At 42.6% G+C, this 21,591-nt stretch overlaps 2 protein-coding genes across 2 annotated transcripts in view; one reads left to right on the forward strand and one right to left on the reverse strand.

Annotated features, from left to right (window-relative positions):
* LOC101486510 (protein NLRC3-like) overlaps window positions 1–21,591 on the forward strand; it is a 118,589-nt gene that overhangs the window by 64,493 nt on the left and 32,505 nt on the right. Inside the window, exons 5-6 of the mRNA XM_076882491.1 lie at window positions 887–1,063; window positions 2,364–2,540. Coding sequence (XP_076738606.1) covers window positions 887–1,063; window positions 2,364–2,540 — 354 coding nt within the window. The remainder of the gene's footprint in view (window positions 1–886; window positions 1,064–2,363; window positions 2,541–21,591) is intronic.
* Window positions 18,290–21,580, reverse strand: LOC112432530 (neuroligin-2-like). The gene is made up of 5 exons (XM_076877907.1): window positions 21,539–21,580; window positions 21,189–21,359; window positions 20,707–20,765; window positions 20,329–20,619; window positions 18,290–20,023 (listed from the first exon to the last, which is right to left on the reverse strand). The coding sequence occupies exons 1-5, from the start codon at window positions 21,578–21,580 to the stop codon at window positions 19,195–19,197; spliced, it is 1,392 nt and encodes a 463-aa protein (XP_076734022.1). The 3' UTR covers window positions 18,290–19,194.

Genomic DNA, 21,591 nt, shown 5'->3' on the forward strand with positions numbered 1-21,591 from the left:
TGTTTGTGTTTGCTCTCTCTTTGCTGTCTCCATCCTCTCTCTCCTTTCTCTCCCTCTCTGTCTTTGTACGTCACTCAGGTCCAATGGAAACAGTGACATTTACAAACCAATCAAAGACAAACTGATCCATGTCAGCTTATAACAATATTCAAAGTGAATACAGGCTGCTGCTGGACACAGACAGGTAACATCATTTTGACTTGCTGTCACCTGGATCTGGACTCATAAACACTGAAGCCCTGAACAGGAATACAAATCATTTTCTGCCAACTAGCGACACAGCAGCAGATAATGGCTCAGAAAGCTCAAATGAGCCAATCATTTCTGTGTTTAGTTCCCCTGAAATCAGATCTGATATCAGCAGCTCTGAGTTCATTCATCATTATTGTCCAGTGATGAGATTTCTGCTCCGTTTGGTAACAGTCAGCAGGTTTTTCCTGCGTGTGGACGTGAACAGTCGTACCTGACAGCAGGTAGCAAACAGAGATCATCTTTCCAGCTGGAACTCTTCACTGAGCTGAACTCATTCAAAATGTTCTGGAGTCAAAACAGGAAACAGTCCAAATGTGTGTCTTCACTCTGACTCTGGATCAGATCTCAGTGACAGACTGTGGACATTATGGAAGCCTAAATGTGACACCATCTTCCTCCTTCATCTGCAGATTAAAGCCAAACAAAGATTCTCATTAAAAGTCTGCAGGTCTGAGAGAGACTCAATCGTTGTGTCATGTCAAACACAGTAAGAGGAGCTGAAGCACAGATGTGAAGAGCAGATTCATCAGATTATGACCTCACTCTGTTTTGTCTTCATATACATTCAGTCTGTGTTTATAATGCAGATTTTCTGCTTTTATAATAACACATTTTATATTTTGTATCATCACAGACTGACTCAGTGTGGACTCTCAGAGTCTCACTGTGAAGTTGTGGCCTCAGCTCTGAAGTCCAACCCCTCCCATCTGACACAGCTGGACATGAATGACAACTACAACCTCCAGGATTCAGGTGTGAAGCTTCTGTGTGCTGGACTGGAGAGTCCAAACTGTCGACTGGAGACTCTGAGGTGAGTTCACTGACTGCGGCTGTTGTTGTTTTTCTATATTTCAGGTCTTTGATGTTTGAAACTTTCTTTAGTTCCTAAATGTTCAGGATGTGTCTGAAGACAAATGTGAAGAAGTTTGAGTGCTTTCAGAAATGTTGTCTTTCCAAACGACTTAACAACAGTTTTTCCTTTTGGCTCCAAACAGAAGTGACAGACTTGAGCAGGGTTCATTTAAAGGCTGACAGAAGTGGAGTGGTGACGGGGAGATGTTTGACAGGACAGTGTTTCAGCCTCCACAGGTTCATGTTGTGCTCCATCAGTCAGTGAAGATGAAGTCAGTGCTGATGAGGCTGTAGAGTGTGTGAGGGATGTGAATGAGGATGATGAAGATCTGATGATAGCAGATAAAAACAGGCTGCAGAGACTTTGAGCCATACAGGGCACACAGTGTGTGTACAGAACAGCTGAAACCATTATGGAGGCCTCACTGGAATGTGGAAGCATCACAGTACAGCTTCAGTGAAGCTTTAAAGTCTCTGATATGAGATGAGAAATGAAGCAGCCAGAGCTTTTTCATGAGTGGAAATCCACTGTGACTGTGAGCTGCTGCTACAGCCTCCAGATTAGCCAGCAGCTCATCCTGCTCAACATTTTCTCACCAACTTTAATGGAAGTGTGATGTTTTCAGCTGGAGTGATGGTCAGGGTGGCCTCCCTCTCCTCTTCTTCTCCTCTTCCTCTTTCCTTTGTAAAGCCACTTCTGCTGCTTTCATTCATTTGGAAGTCCTGTAGCTGAGTTTGGGAGAGACTAACAGCCTCGGCAGCAGAGGGGAGAAAGGCTGTAACACCACCACTTTACTCTGTTCTACCTGTCACATCATTTTATCAGGAAACAAATGTGCTCATGTTTTTACTATGTTTGTCTTGAAGATGTAAGAAGATCACATGGTGCTTTTTATTATTGTGTTGGTTTGTTTGCTGTCTCTTGGATGGAGCCCAGCTGTGCGTGGCCCCTGGGCCTGTGGTCAGAGTGTGTGCTGGATAATCCGGCCCAGGATGAGGCCAAACTGACATGGGATGAAATGTCTGTCACATAATTGAGCTTTGTGAGAAATGTACGACTTTAATGTGAAACATTCAGAGTTTTTTCTCTTGTTGTGTTTGTTTGAAGCTGCTTCCTGTTGGCTTCAGCTGTTTGGAGTTTCCATTTTCTAAACTTCTACATTCTGAACCTTCTTCAGCTCTGAACAGATGATGAAACACTGAATGATTTCAAGCTCACACTTTGTCTAATAAACTTACATCTTTCATTCTTTATACAGATTGAGTTACTGTGGTTTGTCAGAGATCAGCTGTGATTATCTGGCAGCAGCACTGAAGTCCAACCCCTCCCATCTGAGACAGCTGGACCTGAGTGACAACAACAAGCTGCAGGATTCAGGAGTGAAGCATCTGTGTGGTTTCCTGGAGAGTCCAGGATGTGGACTTGAAACTCTGGGGTCAGTCAGCATGTTTTAGTTGTGCTGAGATGAATATGATGTGAAAGTTGTGCTGACACTAAACTGCAGACATCAGGCTGATATTATACTGATCCACACTGAGGATCTTCATGGTAAAGTCTGTTTTCTTCTTCTCTGGTTTAGTCCATTGACTGCAGCAGAACAATGTTCACATTTCAAACAGTGAGACTCAACGTATGGCCCGCGGCCCACACGCGGCCTGCCCACCTTTCCTGATTCAGAGAGAGGGGACCCTGATTAACTGTGTAGTGTTCTTCCTCACAGTTCTAAGTATCAGACACAACAATGAATAATCCACAGCTGACTGTCTTTAGCAGGTCAAAGGTCACGGCACACAGCAGACAGTGGGAAATATTATAACTCTGATCATTTATCAGCACATATCCATATGTATAAAAACAAAGCTGACACTGTGAGACTTGATCAGAGGTGTGATCATCACAGCAGAGGCCTTTGTGTCAAAGTCACTGAGGATCAAACAGAAACACATGAAGCAGATTTTCCTGTTCTGGCTTTTTATAGCAGATAACCTTCAAAATATTCTGCAGTCCATCAAAAACTGAAGCAAACCATGAATCAACATGTGAACATGAGCTGATGCTGCTGAAGTGAAGCAAAGTTACAGAGGTTTGATTACAGACACAGCTGAGAGTTTGTAATCTGTCATCATTTTAAAAGGTTTACATTTCTTCAGTATATCCACATTTGCAGCTGCTACCTCAACCTCCACTTGTCCAACACAACTGCTGTCCACTGCCTCCATGACATTGTGATTTTGCTGTTGGTCTTCTGTCAGATCTTCATCAATCACTTCTGCACGGGGCACACCTTCAGACTCTGCAGCTGCATAACGAAAGCCTGTAAGATAAAATTAGACATAAGGTAAATGTACACCAATATTCCAATGACAGGTGTGTGATTCATCTGGAAGTTATGTGCGGATTAGTGTACAGTGATAGCAATTTAGTATGTTTTTAGGGGGGGTGGGGGTTGTTTACCTCCGATGGGTGCTCTTTTTCGCTTCCGTTGCGTACGCCTTGAGTGCCGGTCCGAGTCTGATACAGGTATGTCGTCATGCCCCATGTGCAGTGTTGGTGCCCAGTCTGGATTTGTTACATCCATTTCATATGCTGGTTTGCCTGCAATAATGCCAAATCATAAGCTACTCAGTCGACATGATGTGGTTCTGCAGCATCACACATTAGCATGTTTTATCTCATTATCTATGACCTCAGCACGTTGAAAATAACACTAAAAGCCTTTCAAGAGTGATATGAATTAATTTAGAACTCACCGGAAAGAAAATGCCGTGAGCAAACCAACAAAAAGCTGGGGATTGCAGAGAACTCGATATCCGCTCGTCTCACCGCTGCAATCCAAGCCTGACGTCTTTGTTTAGTAATATCGGATACATGGGATCCCTCACGTTGCCTCCAGGATGGAAAACGATGAAAAGAGAGCCCGTTATCCAGCTTCTTGCCTTCACGATCGTGTGATCTAACGTTGCAACCGACAACACAACACGTACGATCCATAGCTGAAATGGTATCCTTTGGCTGGCCTACTGTCATGGCGGAAGGGGGCATGGCCCATCTCCCGTGACATCACGCTCCAAAGCCCTATAGGTGGGAAAATGTACCATGTCGACCAATCAAAAATGATATGGAAACATGACATTTGGTTGTTTAGCAAAAGGGGGAAGTTTTAGGAGTGACCGGCAAGAGAGAGCGAGTGAGCGAAAGAGAGAGAGAGTTTTGATACGTGAGAGATTTGTGACGTTTACCGTGTTTGGTCTCAAGTTAGTTTGTTGTCTTGTGTATTTAGTGTGTAGCTGTTGTTTTGTTTTGTGTGTCAGTTCTACTAGTGATCGTCACAGTTGCTGCCTTAAAGCCAACAAAGGCAGATTGCAGTGTAAACGCTGAGTGACACACCTGCTGTCAGACCTGCAGGTTTATCCCTGTGCTGTTCTCATATGTGTTAGAGTGACACAAACTATTGTTTGACACCTGATTGTTCTGTAAATAGTTTGAAATGATTATATGAAAAACGTCTGAGCCTTGGCTGCATTTTTTGGTAAATAGTACCATATAACTTTGTTGTTTGCAAAACGTGTGCGTATTTTTAAAAGTGTACAATCTCTATTTGCATTTCAAGTTATGAAGATGATTCGTTAAACATGTGTGTGGTTTTTACAGTCAAAATATCACTTTCTACTTGTATTTTAAATTTTGTCTGAATTTAGATAAATTGTGCTGATACAGTTGGTCAAAATGAGAAAATAACAGATTGGCAAGATAAACTGTTTTTAAAGGTAAAATATAGAGGCCACATCAAAAGTAGTCAAGAAGGGTTAAAGGCTAAAAGCAAAGTTGTCACCAAGTACTGTTTATATTTGTGTGTATTGCTGCAGCTTTTTTGAGTATTAATTTGGTGCCTTTGTGTGAAATAATGGTATTGTGAGTGATCCATATAGTCACAAAGAATAGCCACTTGTTTCTGTGCTACCAAAGTTCCCCGGCTTTCATTCAAAATGTGTTTATCGTCAGCACCTGCACATTAAACTACTTAAGCATTATAAATGTCTTCAAGCTCACACTGAGGCCTGTGGGGTACTATCAGCCACTGAGACAGTACACACATTTATATGTGTTTGTATATGAATATTTCATACTTTAAGACTGCCTGTTTATTTAAGGGAGATGAACAAAATACATTGGAATTGTACAAAATAATATCATGGATGATAAATTAAATAGATTTTAAGTAGATGCTTGTGCATTCTTAAAGTCTTATATGTTGAACTGAACTATGTGATCTGTTCAAAGCCTTAATCTTAATTTGAAGTGAAATGTGCATTTTGAGTTTATACACTATGTATATAAGGCGACCGTTTCCTTTTGCAGTATTTTTGTGTGGTGTACTTTTCTATGTCTTAACAAAAGGGGAACAAAGGTGTTTAAGTTCACCTAGGATGATGTGTTTTAATTTTCACATGGTCTTGCTTGAATTTGACCCTGACAAAGGCGTATGAACTCTGTCAGCTGTTTGGAGTTTCCATTTTCTAAACTTCTACATTCTGAACCTTCTTCAGCTCTGAACAGATGATGAAACACTGAATGATTTCAAGCTCACACTTTGTCTAATAAACTTACATCTTTCATTCTTTATACAGATTGATGGACTGTGGTTTGTCAGAGATCAGCTGTGATTATCTGGCAGCAGCACTGAAGTCCAACCCCTCCCATCTGAGACAGCTGCACCTGAGCCTGAACAACAACCTGCAGGATTCAGGAGTGAAGCATCTGTGTGGTTTCCTGGAGAGTCCAGGATGTGGACTTGAAACTCTGAGGTCAGTCAGCATGTTTTAGTTGTGCTGAGATGAATATGATGTGAAAGTTGTGCTGACACTAAACTGCAGACATCAGGCTGATATTATACTGATCCACACTGAGGATCTTCATGGTAAAGTCTGTTTTCTTCTTCTCTGGTTTAGTCCATTGACTGCAGCAGAACAATGTTCACATTTCAAACCTTCAAAGAAGAAGAAAAATCCTCCACTGGATAATTCACTGTGAAACTCTCCAACTCTTCATTCCACCTTAAAGTCTGTCTGACACTGAAATCCAAAGCAAAATGTGCGTTTGCTTTACAGACAGCAGTCCAACACAAACATACACACATCATCCAAAACACAGTCCAACATCCAAATCTCCTCCACTGCCAGCATGAATGATGGGAAAGAGAAGGAGGAACACTCTGACATTCAGGGTTAGAATGAGTTTCATGAAGCAGACTGTGAAGATCAAAGCTGCATTAGAAAGCTTACATGAATGAATGAGTGGACAGAAGTGGACAGAGATCATCTGAAGCACTTCAAAGGCTTTAAATCAGCACATTTCTCTTTATTCTTTATCAACTTTGTTAGTTTCTCTCAGTTTTCTGTGGAATGAAGCTAACAGCAGGCTAATAAGATGCTGACCAATAGGTTTCTATTAAAGGTTGTAATTTGTATATGAAAAAGTGCTTTGGCTCAGCAGGGATCAGCTTACAGGTAGAATACAGCTGCTGGATGGGATTAGCATGTCATAACTATCTACCAAACTGCTAACTGGGGGATTTCAGGCCATCTATGGATCATTTTTGCTAACTGTTTATTCAGCTTAGGCTCACAGGGCTGCAGCCTGTGCCCTAGCTGTCATAGGGCAAGAGGCGTGGTCCACCTGCACAGGTGAGCAGTCCATCACAGGGCCAACAGAGAGAGACAGAGAAGCACTCTCTCACATCCACACCTACAGCCAATTTAGAAGCACCAATGAACCTAAGCAGCATTTCATTGGACTGTGGGAGAACATCCAACCTCCACAGAAAGGCCAACAAGCTTCAACCTACAACCTTCTTGCTTTAAGGCACTAGTGCGAACCACTTTTCCCCATTTCAGCCCAAATCCTGCATCTTCCTGTTTCTGACTCCAGGCCAGCTCCACTAACACTTTCTCATCAGACACTGCCACCTAGTGGAGGAAGTCTTAGTTCCATTTGAAGCTCCAGATTACAGTTAGTTCCTTTACAAAGAGGTGGAGGTGGTGGGGCCACAGCACCATCATCACTGAGTGCCATAGGACACTTAACCTTTGTTTCCATATGCTGGGAACTTCCTGTTGTTCCAAGGAGGACTGGAAAATGTGCGAAAATCTCCCAGTCAGTTCCTCACAGCACACTTCAATCATTTCCCTCCCACAGCATCAGGACCAGGGCTTTTTCTCTCTTTGGTCCCACTAAGAGATTTCCACACAAACACCTCATCAGTGGGACTCTCAGAGCTACCAGCCCTTTGCTACAATCACAAAGCTCTTCATTGAAATCAATGATATCAAAGCTGGAATCAAATGAGTCCAAGTCTTCTGCTGATTCAGCATCACATTCATCTTTGCTCCTTGTTCTGCATCCCCACCATGGACTTCATTCCTTTCCAAGCCAGCCTTGAGTGTCCTTTATTCAGCTCATCCTCTGCTTTACTTTTACACCTGATTTTAGCTGCTTTATCTCTCTTTCAACAAGTTTCTGTGCCTCAATCTTTTTCTTCTCTCCCTCATAACAAGACAGCTTCTTCTGCCTGAGAACATGTTGGAGTGATTTACTAATCCAGGGCTGCTTATTGGGGAAAATACTTCCTGTTTCCAAAGTAATCCCCATTTTTCCCAGAAAGAAATGTAAGTAGAAATCGATGATCTAAGTGAGAACATGAGCCTTTAAAAAGTCCCAGTGGGTGCAGTCAAAGCAGTCCCTCAGTCCCAGTATAGAGTCTTTGGTCCAGACTGGAACAACTGTGTGCCCAGTTTGAGCTCTCTTCAGTCCTGTGACCTGACAGACCCAGAGGGGCCATCACATCACATTTAGAAGCTCCCCTAATGGAGCCACAACACATGTCCAACACTTAGTCTGTCTTGTTGGACCAACTGGAAGAAATGATTCAAGGACTTAGTCACAGAACAGAGTTTCAAATCTCCAAAATCCAACTGGCTGCATCAGGACATATAGTCTGAAACTCTGCACAGTTTCCTGTTTGAAGCTGCTTCCTGTTGGCTTCAGCTGTTTGGAGTTTCCATTTTCTAAACTTCTACATTCTGAACCTTCTTCAGCTCTGAACAGATGATGAAACACTGAATGATTTCAAGCACTTTGTCTAATAAACTTACATCTTTCATTCTTTATACAGATTGAGTTTCTGTGGTTTGTCAAAGATCAGCTGTGATTATCTGGCAGCAGCACTGACGTCCAACCCCTCCCATCTGAGAGAGCTGGACCTGAGCCTGAACAACAACCTGAAGGATCCAGATGTGAAGCAGCTGTCTGATCTTCAGCAGAGTCCAGACTACAGACTGGAGACTCTGGAGTAAGTAGAGTGATGGAGTGAGTGGGTGGTGCTGTCAGCAGTATTGTACTAAACACAGTCAGTATGAAACAAAGATCCAGTGTTTCCTGTAAAGCTGCAGCTTCTCAGTGAAGCTGTGAGAGGAGAATGGTGACAGGCTTCAGGATTGGACACAAACACTTCCTGTTTCTGACCTTTATGGTCACCATGGTAACGGCTGACAGGCTCTGATCAAACGCTTTCAACAGCCAATCAGCTCTCTGAACAAAGCAGCACGCAGACCAATGACTGCATTCATTTCCAAGTTTAAAGCAGTGAAGAACACAGTCTGTAGGTGAGGAAGAATTTAGTGAGAGCAGATGTTTGGATGGAATTCCTCCAGTTAACAGCTGGAACCGTCCATCTGGATTGTTGGGCTTGTTGTTGGGGTTCCTACAGAGCTCAGAGTGGACACACCAAGGTTCTTCTAATGAATGAAAGTCCAAACTCAAACTAGGAGGGAAAAACATTTTCATCAACTTCAATAAAAATCCAAAGATTAGAAAAAGTGAAGCAACAATGAGTCCTAGTACAGTCCCAGCACTGAAGTCCCTGCTGCTCTTTATACTGGATGTGCTGCATCACTGACTGACAGCTGATGAAGAGTCTCTGGAAACACTCGTTTATCTCCTCTGCTCTTCCTTCTTCTCTCTGCAGGTGGAGCTGATGATGGTAAACAGGACGGTGTGTGTGCTGAGAGAGGAGGAGCTGTGTCCTGATGATCCAGAGAGGTTGAAGCAGCAGCAGCTTGTGTGTAGAGACGCTCTGACTGGGCCATGTTACTGGGAGGTGGAGAGGAGAGCTTCATCCAGCAGTGACTGACAGAGGAATGAGAAGAAGTGCAGATGACTGTCAGTGCTGCAGAGTGAACTGCTCTGAGAACAGCTCCACTGTCAGACACAATGTAGAGTCCAGCATCATCCCTGTGTGTCCCTCTGGATCTGACAGAGGATCATCAGTGTATCTGGACTGCTCTGCTGCTGCTCTGTCCTTCTACAAGAGAACAATAGAAACTGAAATGAAGTATAAAACTTACAAAAATAAATTAACTAATATAATGAGATCCTGTAAAAGAGAGTATTACATTAAAAGGTTAGAACACAATAAAGATAACACAAGAGATATATGGAATGTATTAAACAGAATAATCAAAAATGAATCAAGGAATAATGATTACCCTGGGTACTTTATAGAAGGGACAAGAAGTATTAATAACATGGAGGAGATAGTAAATGGCTTTAATGAATTCTTCGTAAACATAGGGCCAAAACTGGCAGAAGAAATAAAGGTTGATGGAATAGAAAGGGACACTGGTGAAAATATTGAAAGGAATAGTAGCTCAATGTTTTTAAGAGCAGTGGAAGAGAAAGAGATTTATGACATGGTTAGAGGACTTAAGAACAAAACCAGTACAGACTGGAATGATATTGATATGGTAACGGTAAAGACAGTTATTGATGGTATCGTAAAACCATTAAAATATATATTCAACTTGTCGTTTCAAAAAGGAGTTTTTCCACAAAAAATGAAAGTTGCTAAAGTTATTCCCATTTACAAAACTGGTGAAAGACATCATTTTACAAACTATAGACCAGTGTCAATACTCTCCCAGTTCTCTAAGATACTGGAAAAACTCTTCATAAAAAGATTTGACAGTTTTGTGGAAAAATATGAATTAATGACAGATAGTCAGTATGGGTTCAGAAACAACAGATCAACAGCTTTGGAACTGATAGATTTAATGGAAAAGATAACGGAATGTATGGATAATAAGAGGTATGCGCTCGGAGTTTTCTTAGATCTAAAGAAGGCATTTGATACTGTTAATCATGAAATTCTATTAAAAAAACTGGAAAAGTACGGGTTTAGGGGAGTGGTTTTGGAATGGTTAAAAAGCTATGTAGGGAATAGGCAACAATATGTACAAATAAATGAATATAAATCTAATTTGATGGATATAGCTTGTGGAGTACCTCAAGGTTCAGTACTGGGTCCAAAAATGTTTATTATGTACTTAAATGATATCTGCAGAGTATCGGAGATTTTAAAGTTTGTAATATTTGCAGATGACACAAATATACTGTGTTCAGGTGGGGAATTGCCACAGGTTTTGGAAATGATCACACAGGAATTAACGATATTAAAGAAGTGGTTTGATATAAATAAATTATCATTGAATCTCGATAAAACCAAATTTATGTTGTTTGGAAACCAAAAGAAAAATATCGAAGTAGAAATATGTGTTGACAATGTATATTTAGAAAGAGTAAATGAAATAAAATTTCTTGGGGTGATCATTGACCACAAGCTCTGTTGGAAGCCACACATTACTTATGTTCGGGGGAAATTGGCACGGGGCATTGCCGTCCTGGGAAAAGCAAAGCATATGTTGGATCAGAAAGCACTGCACATTTTATACTGTGCTTTACTACTGCCATATATGAGCTACTGTGTAGAGGTCTGGGGAAACACATACAAAAGTAACACACAAACAATAACTATAATACAGAAAAGGGCCATTAGATTAATAAATAATGTAGGGTACAGGGACCATACAAATGCACTCTTTGTCAAAATGCAAGCTATTAAATTCCAAGACTTGGTGAAGCTTAAAACAGCGCAAATAATGCATAAAGTCAGAAATAAATTGCTTCCCAAAGAAATCTGTAAATTGTTCATAGAAAGAGAAGGTGGGTATAACTTAAGAGGGAAATGGAATTTAAAAATACAAAGTGCTAGAACAACTTTAAGAACTATGTCAATCTCAATTGCAGGAGTTAAATTATGGAACAGTCTAACAGAAGAAATAAAAGACAGTCAAAACATAAAACAGTTTAAAGTAAAATATAAAAACCTAATTTTAAATAAGTATAAGAATGAAGAAAACGGGGTTAACCCAGGATGGTAATGTTGCTGGTAATGGTGTTGCGGTTCTTTTTTGGTTGTTTTTTTGTTTTTTTGTTTTGTTTTGGTTTGTTGTTTTTCCATAACTTGTGTATCTGCAAATATACACATTCTGTATTTTTCATATGAAAGAAACTATACTGTGGTGGGGCTTGCTAATTTCTTGTTTTTGATTTATGTATGTTATGTTTTGTTTTACTTCATATGTTTATATGTTTCATATGTTGTTTGTTTAATTTAAGACAAAAAAATTTTTAAATGAATGAGAGGTAAAACTTGAGGGGGTAGGGACAAATAAGTAAATACTTCAGCCTACTCCTTTTCAAACAAATAATGGAATGATATTTTGTAATGATTGTGAAGGCACATGTTTGAAATGTTTGAAATGTTTGAAATAAAAATGAACTGAACTGAACTGAACTGAACAGTCTCTGCACAGTCTCTGTCTGACTCTGGCTTCAGACCCTCCTGGATCAAACTCACCTGGAAAGACTTTCAAACATCACTCAATAGATTTGAATACAGAATATATTTGATATATACTGTAGATGTACTGTAGAGTTGCAGTTTGTCACTTGTAAATACAGTCTGTGAGCAGCTGTGAGCTGAAAGATCTTTCTAGAAACACGAAATGTTTTCACTCTTCTGTTGCTTTTTCATATATTTCCACAACATTAATATTGATCCCACCTGTCTCACCTGTTTCATGCTTTTATACATAATAACAGGACACGTGTGATCTGAGCGCTGCTGTGGTTGCTGTGCTGCACGTCTTCATTTAGATAACAGAGACATCTAGTGGTTCAGAGGGAGAACTGCAGGAGGTGGAGCTGTGTTTTAGCATGGAAAACTTTTTATCTTTTAGGCGCAGATACAAATATGACAAGTATCAGTGTGAGATACAAAAGGTCACATCAGTCAGCAGAGGGAACAGTGATCACACAGCAATGTAAGAATAGAAACATAACAGTGAATCTGGACATGTATACAGATGGAAGCAAACAAACAGGATGTAACACTACATTAAAGCCACAAATGGGAAGAAAACAAACACAAAGGAAAATATATTTGATCTCAGGAATCCAAATCAGATGCTTTAGAGCAGGGGTCGGCAACCCTGGGCACGCGTGTCACAGCTGGCAAGCGAAGGGTTAACTGATGGCACGACCATAGCTGGACTGGCCATCGGGCATACTGATGGTGATTTTTCGTTTTTCTGGGCCAATGATGTTTTTTTATGATTTTTTATTTTTTTGTAACGGTATAAACGATGGAAGGTGGTGGATTGGCCGGATGCTGGTCGATGTGTAGAAATAAGTCAGTTGTTTGGTGGTGGCTATGGCGGAGCTTCCACAGAGGCAGCAGGTGGATGAGGGAAAGGGGAGGCAGGAGGAGCAGAGACCCGAGGCGGCCGCCGGTCCGAGTGTTGGCCCCCTTGAACTTTCCCACATTTTGTCACATTACAGCACAAACATGAATCAGTTTTATTGGAATTCCACGTGAAAGACCAACACAAAGTGGAACGGAAATCATACATGATTCCAAACATTTTTTACAAATAAATAACTGCAAAGTGGGGTGTGCGTAATTATTCTGTCATGGAAAAACACACTGCCATCAACTGTTTTGTTTTTGTCAATATCACTGTAATATAATCACTGTACCTTTATATACATGTGACTTATATTAATGCTGCTGCCCTCTTGTGGCTAAAGTGTAATTATGTTCTTGTTATTAGGGAAAACATTTGAGAGTAACATGACAAATGAGTCAGCACTTTGGCTTCAGCTTAAGAAATCCTCATTTTTATGTCATCAGTTATAGTTGCATGTATTCATTATCATAAGTTAACCTTTAATATTGATGTCTTAAATTTATTTTACTTAAACTAGCAATAATTTTATGGTTGCATTAAATAAATGCATCACTAATGAATGAACTATTTCAGTAATTAATTTAAAAAATCTACATAATCAATTAAAGATATATATTAATAATGAATTATCCATTAATTTCATTTAAAATTTTTCAATATTTGTTTATATACAATTCAAATTAGTTAATTACATATTTAATCAATTATTGGTTTGTTTTCTATTTTGATTATTTTACTGACACATTTAATGAATTATTTAATGATGTATTTATTTAATTCACGTTGCTACTCCTGGCCCTGCATCGCTGTTCATAAATACATTTTATTTGTCAGCTTCACCCATCAAAGTCAGGGGGCGGGGTTAATGCTGATCAAGTCAAAACCATTGCTTTGGTCTGGTGGGCGCTCTTTTAGTGGGCTTTTCTGTCACGGCCTGCGTGGCAGACTATGATGAGGGGAAGGACGACCCAAATGCCAACACGTTCTCACTCCTGTATGGAGGACCACAAGAGCCACGCGCATCGAAATAAAGAATTCTGTGCTTAAGTAATGAATTATAGAATAAATTCTGCATTTGTAAATTCATTTTTGAATTCCCATTTAATAAACTGATTTTTGAAATGCTTTTAAAAACTGCATTTCAAAATCCTTTTTCCAATTGCACTTTAATAAACTGCATAAATTGCATGAATGAAGGGATCCTGCAGCGAAACGGAGAGCCCAACCTCTGACTTAGTGCCTGTTTACTCAGTCTGACCACCTGTGAAGTTAACGCGCTAACGTGGCTAACGCTAGCATCACCACACGTAGCCCCGTTATTTTAAGGTCATCTTAGCTCATGAAAGTTTAACGTCGCAGCTGTACGAGCTAGCTACGTGTTTTGTAAGCTGCTGTGCTCTTCACAAATAAAGCTGGAAGCAGCTCAGACTATTAGAACCAGCACTGAGGCCTGTTACATTTATGTTAGAGCAACAGCTGCAGCCTTTAAACTAGCGATTAAAATGCTGACAGTAATCAGAATCAAAAACGGTTTTATTGCCAAATGTTGAGCAGGTTTACAACATTAGGAAATTGCTGCGGTGCTTCAGTGCAAACATACTGTCATATAACACTTAAATAAAAATAAAAATAAGGATTAAAAGTGCTAAGTAGATAGATATATACATGAGTGCAGGTGGTGATCAGGGCCAAACATGGAATGATGCAGTGAACACAGCGTAGGGTCACGTGGTAGTGGTGGGAACAGTCATACGGTTATTGTTCATGTGTCCAACAGCAGAGGGGAAGAAACTGTTCTTATGGCGAGAGGTTCTGGTGCGAATGGACCGGAGCCTCCTGCCTGAGGGGAGCAGGTCAAACAGACTGTGTCCAGGGTGAGAAGGGTCAGCTGTGACTGAGCTGCACGCCCCAGTGTCCTGGAGGCGTACAGGTCCTGCAGAGATGGGAGTCTGCAGCCAATCACCTTCTCAGCAGAGCGCACAACATGCTGCAGTCTCTGTTTGTCCCTGATAGTGGCTCCAGCGTACCACACGGTGATGGAGGAGGTGAGGATGGACTCGATGATTGCAGTGTAGAATTGCATCATCGATCATATAATCCATTGTTTCAAATTAGACCTAAAACTCCCCCTTTTGACACATCTTCATGTGTCAAACAAAAGCACAACTAGAAAATTAAAAGAAAAAGGTTCATCAGATCATTTCTCAGAAAACCTCAGCGATTCTCCTCTCGAGTATATTTGCTCCGGGCCTGCAAACCTGTGTTTAAATAATAAAATCAGTTTAATTATCATGTTCGATCTTTTCAGCTCCTGGCTCCACCCAGAGCCTGCATCCCCAGAACGACCTAGAAACAAAACCTGTATATTAGCATCAACTTCACATTTAAACTCAGTTCCCCCCCTGTCCTTCCCTCACTGTGATCCACTCTGTGCTATAAGAAACTAAACTTAAAACACAACAGTTATCAGTCATGTGCTTCATACAAAATGTGCGTATGTTTTAGTTTCACGTTGATCCTCTGAGTGTCATGGTACTTCTTTTAATTTGACTTTTATCAAATCGAACCAAAATAGGTTTGCTGTCTTTACTTTGCTCGTTTCCCTCCAGCACCACCTCGTATCACCTGCCCTTTCCCTTGGACCAGTGTTTGTTGTTCCATAACTGGATTTGGAATGTGACAAGTCCACCAATCCCCTATATAACTCCTACATTTGGCTTTGGTTCTGTTTTCCTTCTATAAAATGTCGTTGACTTCTACAGTGGCCTGCTTTGGTTAATGGTAACATCAGTAATATCAAACATTTTCTCCCCTTCAGCATTTGGCATTTTCCCAACAATATAATGTGACACCATCATCTAAACCCAGTCAATAAAACAACATTTTCTTAAAGCAAACATCAGCAACCCAAAATTAGCCGCCCAAGGGTGGAGTCTGCAGCTCCACTCTCATGTGAACCTTTCGGTCTCCCTCTCTCTCTTGTGCTCCTGCCAAAAGCAAAGCAAAGCATCCACCCTTTTCTTACCGGCGTCGTGAATTGTTTGTCAACATCTACTCATCCTAACGCTGGTCCAGTCTTTGTCACGGCTGCACAGCAGACAAGTGGAGCCTCACGCACAAAGCATCAGAGTCTCCACCCTCATCAATATGAGCTCATTTATTTGTTCTTTCTTTTGTTTTTAGAAAAACAGTTCTTTATGATCTTGGACTGGATTGACTCGCTGCAATCCTTTTAGACAGGAACTCGCAGGTTCCCACAGGTGACCTTTTCCTCAGCCCATTGTAATCTGGAAAAGCTCACCTTATATTTGCTCTCACAACAATGTTTTACAGCGCTGTTAATTCAATCTTGCAGGCCTGCTTAGAACAAAGAAGGAGGAAAAGAGAGCTGATTATTAGCTCATCAGAGCACAAAACATCATCACCAAAGGGGGCGACACCTGACAGTTTTCTCTAAGTGCACTGTTACAGAAATAATGAGCCGCTCCTCGACATGTCCATGTTTAGTAAAACTCCCTCTATTGAAATAAGAAAACAAGCCAAAGCTAACTGACAGAATGAACCCATCACTAAAACAACGACCCCAAAAATCTTCATCACAGAAAAGTTTTGCTTACTAATCCAACAATATGTTGTGGGAATTAGAACTTTCCGGGTCATAAAGCTTTTGCCCGACTCTTGGCTTAACTAATACTGACATAGTCTGAAATCAGACTTAAAGTCACTCCCTCTGTTCATTTAGGATAAATGTATCTATATCTGATTTAGGCTAAGTGCCTTTTGTTTAGATGAACTGCTGGACTTCCAGACCAGCAGGTTTAGGGAAGTCTTTATGGGGTCACACTCTGACCCCCCCCCCCCACACACACACACACGCACGCACAGGCAACGTACTCTTTGTTTGTATGTAGACGTCATATGTTAATGAACGTCATATGTATATTCATGTAACCTCAATAAAAGAGCAGTGTTACAGGGGAGCGGACGAGAGCAACTGGGGTGAAGCGAAGGAACGGCGTTTGTCCGGTTCTCTCCCGTGCACGGGAAACATAAAGAACTTTGCCTACTCGTGTCTTGCTTTGCTATGTAATTAAATTGTCCTTAACGTTCCAACGAATAGGTTTATGCTACAAACCTATCACTGAGGTTAACTACACAACCCCTCGCCACCTCCTTATACACAGGAGTGAGTACAAAAGGGTTCGTACGGACGCATCAGCCGGCCGTCCTTCTGCTCGACACTGTTAGCTGAAAGATGATCGGATCATCCTCTGTCCTGTATTTAAGGCTGAGAGTCTTTGTCCAGTCTCTTTTCCACAGCTACTGTCCACAGCACTGATCCACCTGCAGCACAGCCCCACTCAGTTGTTTTATGATTTACATTGTGCACGTTTCCCTTCCACTGAGCTTACAAAACCTCTGACAGGAGAAGTCAGGCATGTGTTTCCCCCACCTCCCCTTTTAGGCAGTAATAAAATAGAAAACAAACAATCAAACAGGCTAAAGCTAGAGCACAAGCAAAGACAGCACCGGTGACTAAGTTCTCCCATACTGGACGTACGCTACCACGTGGGCTCAAACAGCAGCACATCAGCTCAGTTTACATACTGTTGACATCTTCATCAGAGGGTCAGCAGGGAGCGCTGCTGAGCTGCAGTCGTCTCCACCAGAGTGACGGAGCAGGAATCACAAACAGCACAAACCCACCGTGTTGTTTCCACCCTGTTCAGGAGATCTGAGCCCCCATCCCTTTTTTTCATGTTGCAGCTCTGCACTGCAGGCCCTGAACGCCTCCCGGTTACCCTCAGTGTGCTTAGAGTTTAATTTACAACCGACGAGCTCACAGATCATCTGCAGGCAGGTGAACGAACCCTTAATGTGAGGATAATAGCAGAGCTGAGCTGAGGTCAGAAATAGTCAGGAACGGTGTCGACACAGTGAAGTCAGCTGTTTGGGAATTTGTCTGATTATCAGTTTGGGGGGGGTCGGTGTTAAATAACAAAGGCGGTGTAGGATGGAGAGAGGAGGAGGGAGGGAGCAGTGATGATATGAAGTCAGAATACACATGTGGCAGACATAAGGGGGTCAGACAGGAGCAGCATCAGTCTCTGCTCTGTTTTGTTAATAACGTAGAAAAATAATTTTGTACAATCAAGCTACATCGACGGACGCTTTACCTCACGTACCCTAAAATGAAAAAGTAGTGACAGTAAGACGGAGGCTGCACATGACACCATGACTGAGTTCACAGCTGTTGCTTTGATTCTAACGTTTAAGACTTTTGGCATCGACTCCGTTTTAATAAATGAGTGCTGGGAGGCGTCGTTTGACTTCAGGAGCTCCTGCAATGCTCCTGCGATGCTCCTGCGATGCTCCTGCGATGCTCCTGCGATGCTCCTGCGATGCTCTTACTCTGCGGGAGAAAACCAAAAACCAAAAGTAGCAAACATGGAGCGATATGACTCGTTTAGATTTTGGGAAACGTGCATCGACAGGTACAGTGTCCTTTTCCCCGCGTCTTTAAAAATGATTCATGCATAGATCCCCCACTGAGAAAACCCTTTTATATACTTTCTCCTTTGTACACATTTTATATAGAACTATATATAATATCATTTCTCTATATCTATATTTTCAGAAAAATTCTTTCCACACAATAAAAAACAACAATTAAACAAATGCTTCAAACAAAACAACAAAAAGAGAGAAGATGGAAGAAAGAAAATCACGACTGAGGCCAGTTTGGCACTTTGTCATGAGAACATGACAGAACTCTGTTAGTTGACGGTAAATAGCGAAACTCTATTTTTCTTTGGTTTTTCTTCTCCCTCGATGAGAAATGAAACACAGCAGTACTTACTTGGCACCTAAAAATGCTGGTCGAATGAAAGATATCAGTGTTTTCATAGTTATATGTTTAGTGTACGCCTCCCGCCTCCAAACTGCTCAGCAGATCGGGAATTTTTAGAGAAGAGCAGGAGGGAGGCGTGTCAAATGAGAGGAAGAGAGCAGTAATAAAACACGGATGTAGAAAAGAGAAGCATAATGTGCACATAACACACAGGAGATGGAAAAAGAGATGACGCCAACGTAAAAAAGAGAAAACAGCGAGGAGCGAGAGAGCATTCGTCCCTTTGACAAATGTTGGAGGTCTTGAGCCTGGAAACAGCAGACCGTCTTTGAAAACAGTATCTTTGAAAGATCTGAGTCACCCACCCCAAACTGCTCATCTGCTGCTGGACACTTCAGTTGCACCTCCACATGCCACCAGTGGAGGGAGCTGCCAAGTTTCACAGCACATGACGCAGCAGGTGGAGTTGCTTTTGGAGAAAGAAGAGAATAAGAGGACAGAACGAAGGCCCACGTCTAGAGGCCTCCCTTCCAGAGCGGTAGCAGAGCCAGTGTTCCTGGTCCCTAGGTGGCGCTGTGTCGGGCCTGTCCCTACTATACCCTGGTGGTGGAGTGGGGGTGGGGCAGGGTGTTGTTGTGGCCGGTGGAGGGGAATGTGTTGAAGGCGTGAAGAGGCTGCATGCTGGTGATGGTGCTGGGGATCACGGTGATGGTGTTTGGCTTCATCAGCGGCACGTTGTCGGGGGCGCGGCGCAGCGCCAGGGTGTAGTCGGGAGGGCAGGCGGGCCGCAGGATGTCGTGGGGTCGCAGGGGCTCCATGTCGTGGTGAGCGTCGTGCTCCCAGTCCTTCATCTGCAGGGACATGATCTCCTCCTCCTGGCTGTGAGCCAGGTCGTTGGCGGGGCCGCCCCGCTGAGGGGACAGCCGGTGCCGGCGCATCTCGTGCTGCTTGTCACGCTTGTAGTAAAGGGCGGCGAAGGCCAGGATGTTGAGGAAGAAGAGCGACGCTCCAACTGCAACTGTCACGCTCAGTTCGGTGGAGTAGTCACGGGTGTCTCCGGGAAAGAGGTCCTGGGGCGGGCGCTCTGAGCCCTCGGGCTCAGGATCTGATGGGAAGGTAGGGTAAGGATGACGAGTGGTTCGAGGAACGTTGTTTCTGGGCCTCATGGTGCCGGGGTCACGGCCTGCGGGGGAGCGCGTAGTGGTGGGAAAGAGCACGTCGTGCAGGCTGTGAAGATGAGGGACTAATTCCAGCCAAAAGGCCACTTTGTTAGCTCTGTAGTTGTCTCTGACACGAGGTTTCAAACCGATGTGAAGGTACTGCTTGTCCTTCCAGTTGAACTTGGTCCAGATGACCTCCTCGAAGCGGTTGGGCTTGGTATGAATGAACTTGGTGTCCTGAGGGACGGGCAGGTTGGGGTCCCTGGTGGAGCATAAAGGTTAAACGTTTCAGTTCAAAGTTATATTCAGTCTCCATTATAAGTAACATGTGGCATCAATACACTGAATACAGACAGGAGGCCCATTCTCTGTGCAACCTTTAAACTATCTAAGACCAACCGGCTGCTCTGGGATCTGGATGCTTTTGGTGAACCAGTATGTTCAATTCTTCAAAGCCACACGGGAATTAAACTAGCAACCTAGATTCAAGTATTCAACATGACTAGAAGGCTGTCAGAGAACATACAGTAACGTGTACAGTTTACACTACTGTGACATGAGGCCTACCCAGTCTTTGCGAAGTTAGTCCAGTAAGTCATGACCACAGCGCTCAGCATCACATCGTTCTTGGAGAAGTTGCACGGGAGCAGGTCCGTGGCACCGATCATCGGTACGCCGAACACGTAAGGTATCTCGTCTCCGTGCGCGGCGTCGGCCCACTCGGGCCGCGTCTCGGTTTGGCAGTGGTGGTAGAACGTGTAAAAGTAAACTGGGGACTGAAACTCAGCATGGAGTTTGGCAGTGGCCACAGCTGGTGCCACCCACTGGTGGTCCGTAAACAGGAAGTGAGTGAGAAATCTAGAGAGGAAAAAAAAGTCTTTCTGATAACAGAAGGAGCAGGCAGCAGAGAGGAAGCATGACTGCATTATCCAAACATGTCTGTACTGTGACTGTGGTCCGGCTGTGAGGGGTTCGCAGGCCGATCTGTCAGAAACACCGACTACCTGGGGGATGATAGCATTACTGCCCACAGAGCCTCAAAGGTTAAGGCGCAGACACGCCGTGATGTGGATGAGTGGCTCTCTTTAGCACGCTTGTCTTGTTTGATGCACTTCACTGGGCTCACATGTTACTGATTCCATTCTTTACTCGCATGTTTTAAACGCTTAAAGCACTTTCACAGCTTTTTATATTCTTTTGAAAATTCATGTGAACTCAAGCTGTCAGAATTGTAATGTAAGCTTTGATAATTGTCCACATTTGTCATTTTGACGATTATCCGTTTATTTTAATGAATACAGCAAACAGAAAAAAACGAACAAATCAACAAACGCGGCTCCTAATGAGACAAAACCTGATGATGCTGCAAAATGCAGTTAAGTGAGAGGAGGCTGTAAAATGGAATAACTGAAAAAGTGGCAGTGTACAGAGGTGGCGTCCTCACCCTCTGGGTAGCCGTAGAGGTTGTCAACAAAGCTGGAGATGGTGTAGTCGAACGCCGCAGCTGAGATGCCGTCGTTGTCCTCACTGTCGTCCACAAACTTCAGCCCCTCTCCCTGGTTCACTCCTATCAGGATGTCATAGTTTAGGAGCTCCCCCTGGTGGAGCAAATAAGGAAGAACATGCTGAGTGCTGGAACAGAGCCTGTGTGCATCACAAGTCTACAACAGGAAGTGCAGCTGAAGCACAGCTTTGTGAATTGGCAGCATTTCATTTCCCAGTAAACAAAATAAAGATTAGCTGTTGCCATGAAATTCCTACTATAAACTGTAAATACTGCAATATATGCAGGGTTCATACCAGAGGCGGAGCCAGACATTTGAAACACCC

This window comes from Maylandia zebra, linkage group LG3 (genome assembly GCF_041146795.1).
Source record: "Maylandia zebra isolate NMK-2024a linkage group LG3, Mzebra_GT3a, whole genome shotgun sequence".
In the NCBI taxonomy this organism is placed as follows: domain Eukaryota; kingdom Metazoa; phylum Chordata; class Actinopteri; order Cichliformes; family Cichlidae; genus Maylandia; species Maylandia zebra.

Bases quoted from the DNA above. Each gene is read 5' to 3' on its own strand.
- LOC112432530 (XM_076877907.1), bottom strand. From the start codon at position 21,580: ATGTCTGGCTCCGCCTCTGGTATGAACCCTGCATATATTGCA. The intron at 21,360-21,538 runs GTATTTACAGTT...TTGCTCCACCAG, and splicing joins TGAACCCTGCATATATTGCA to GGGGAGCTCCTAAACTATGA. The intron at 20,024-20,328 runs GTAGGCCTCATG...ATGCTCCACCAG, and splicing joins ACTAACTTCGCAAAGACTGG to GGACCCCAACCTGCCCGTCC.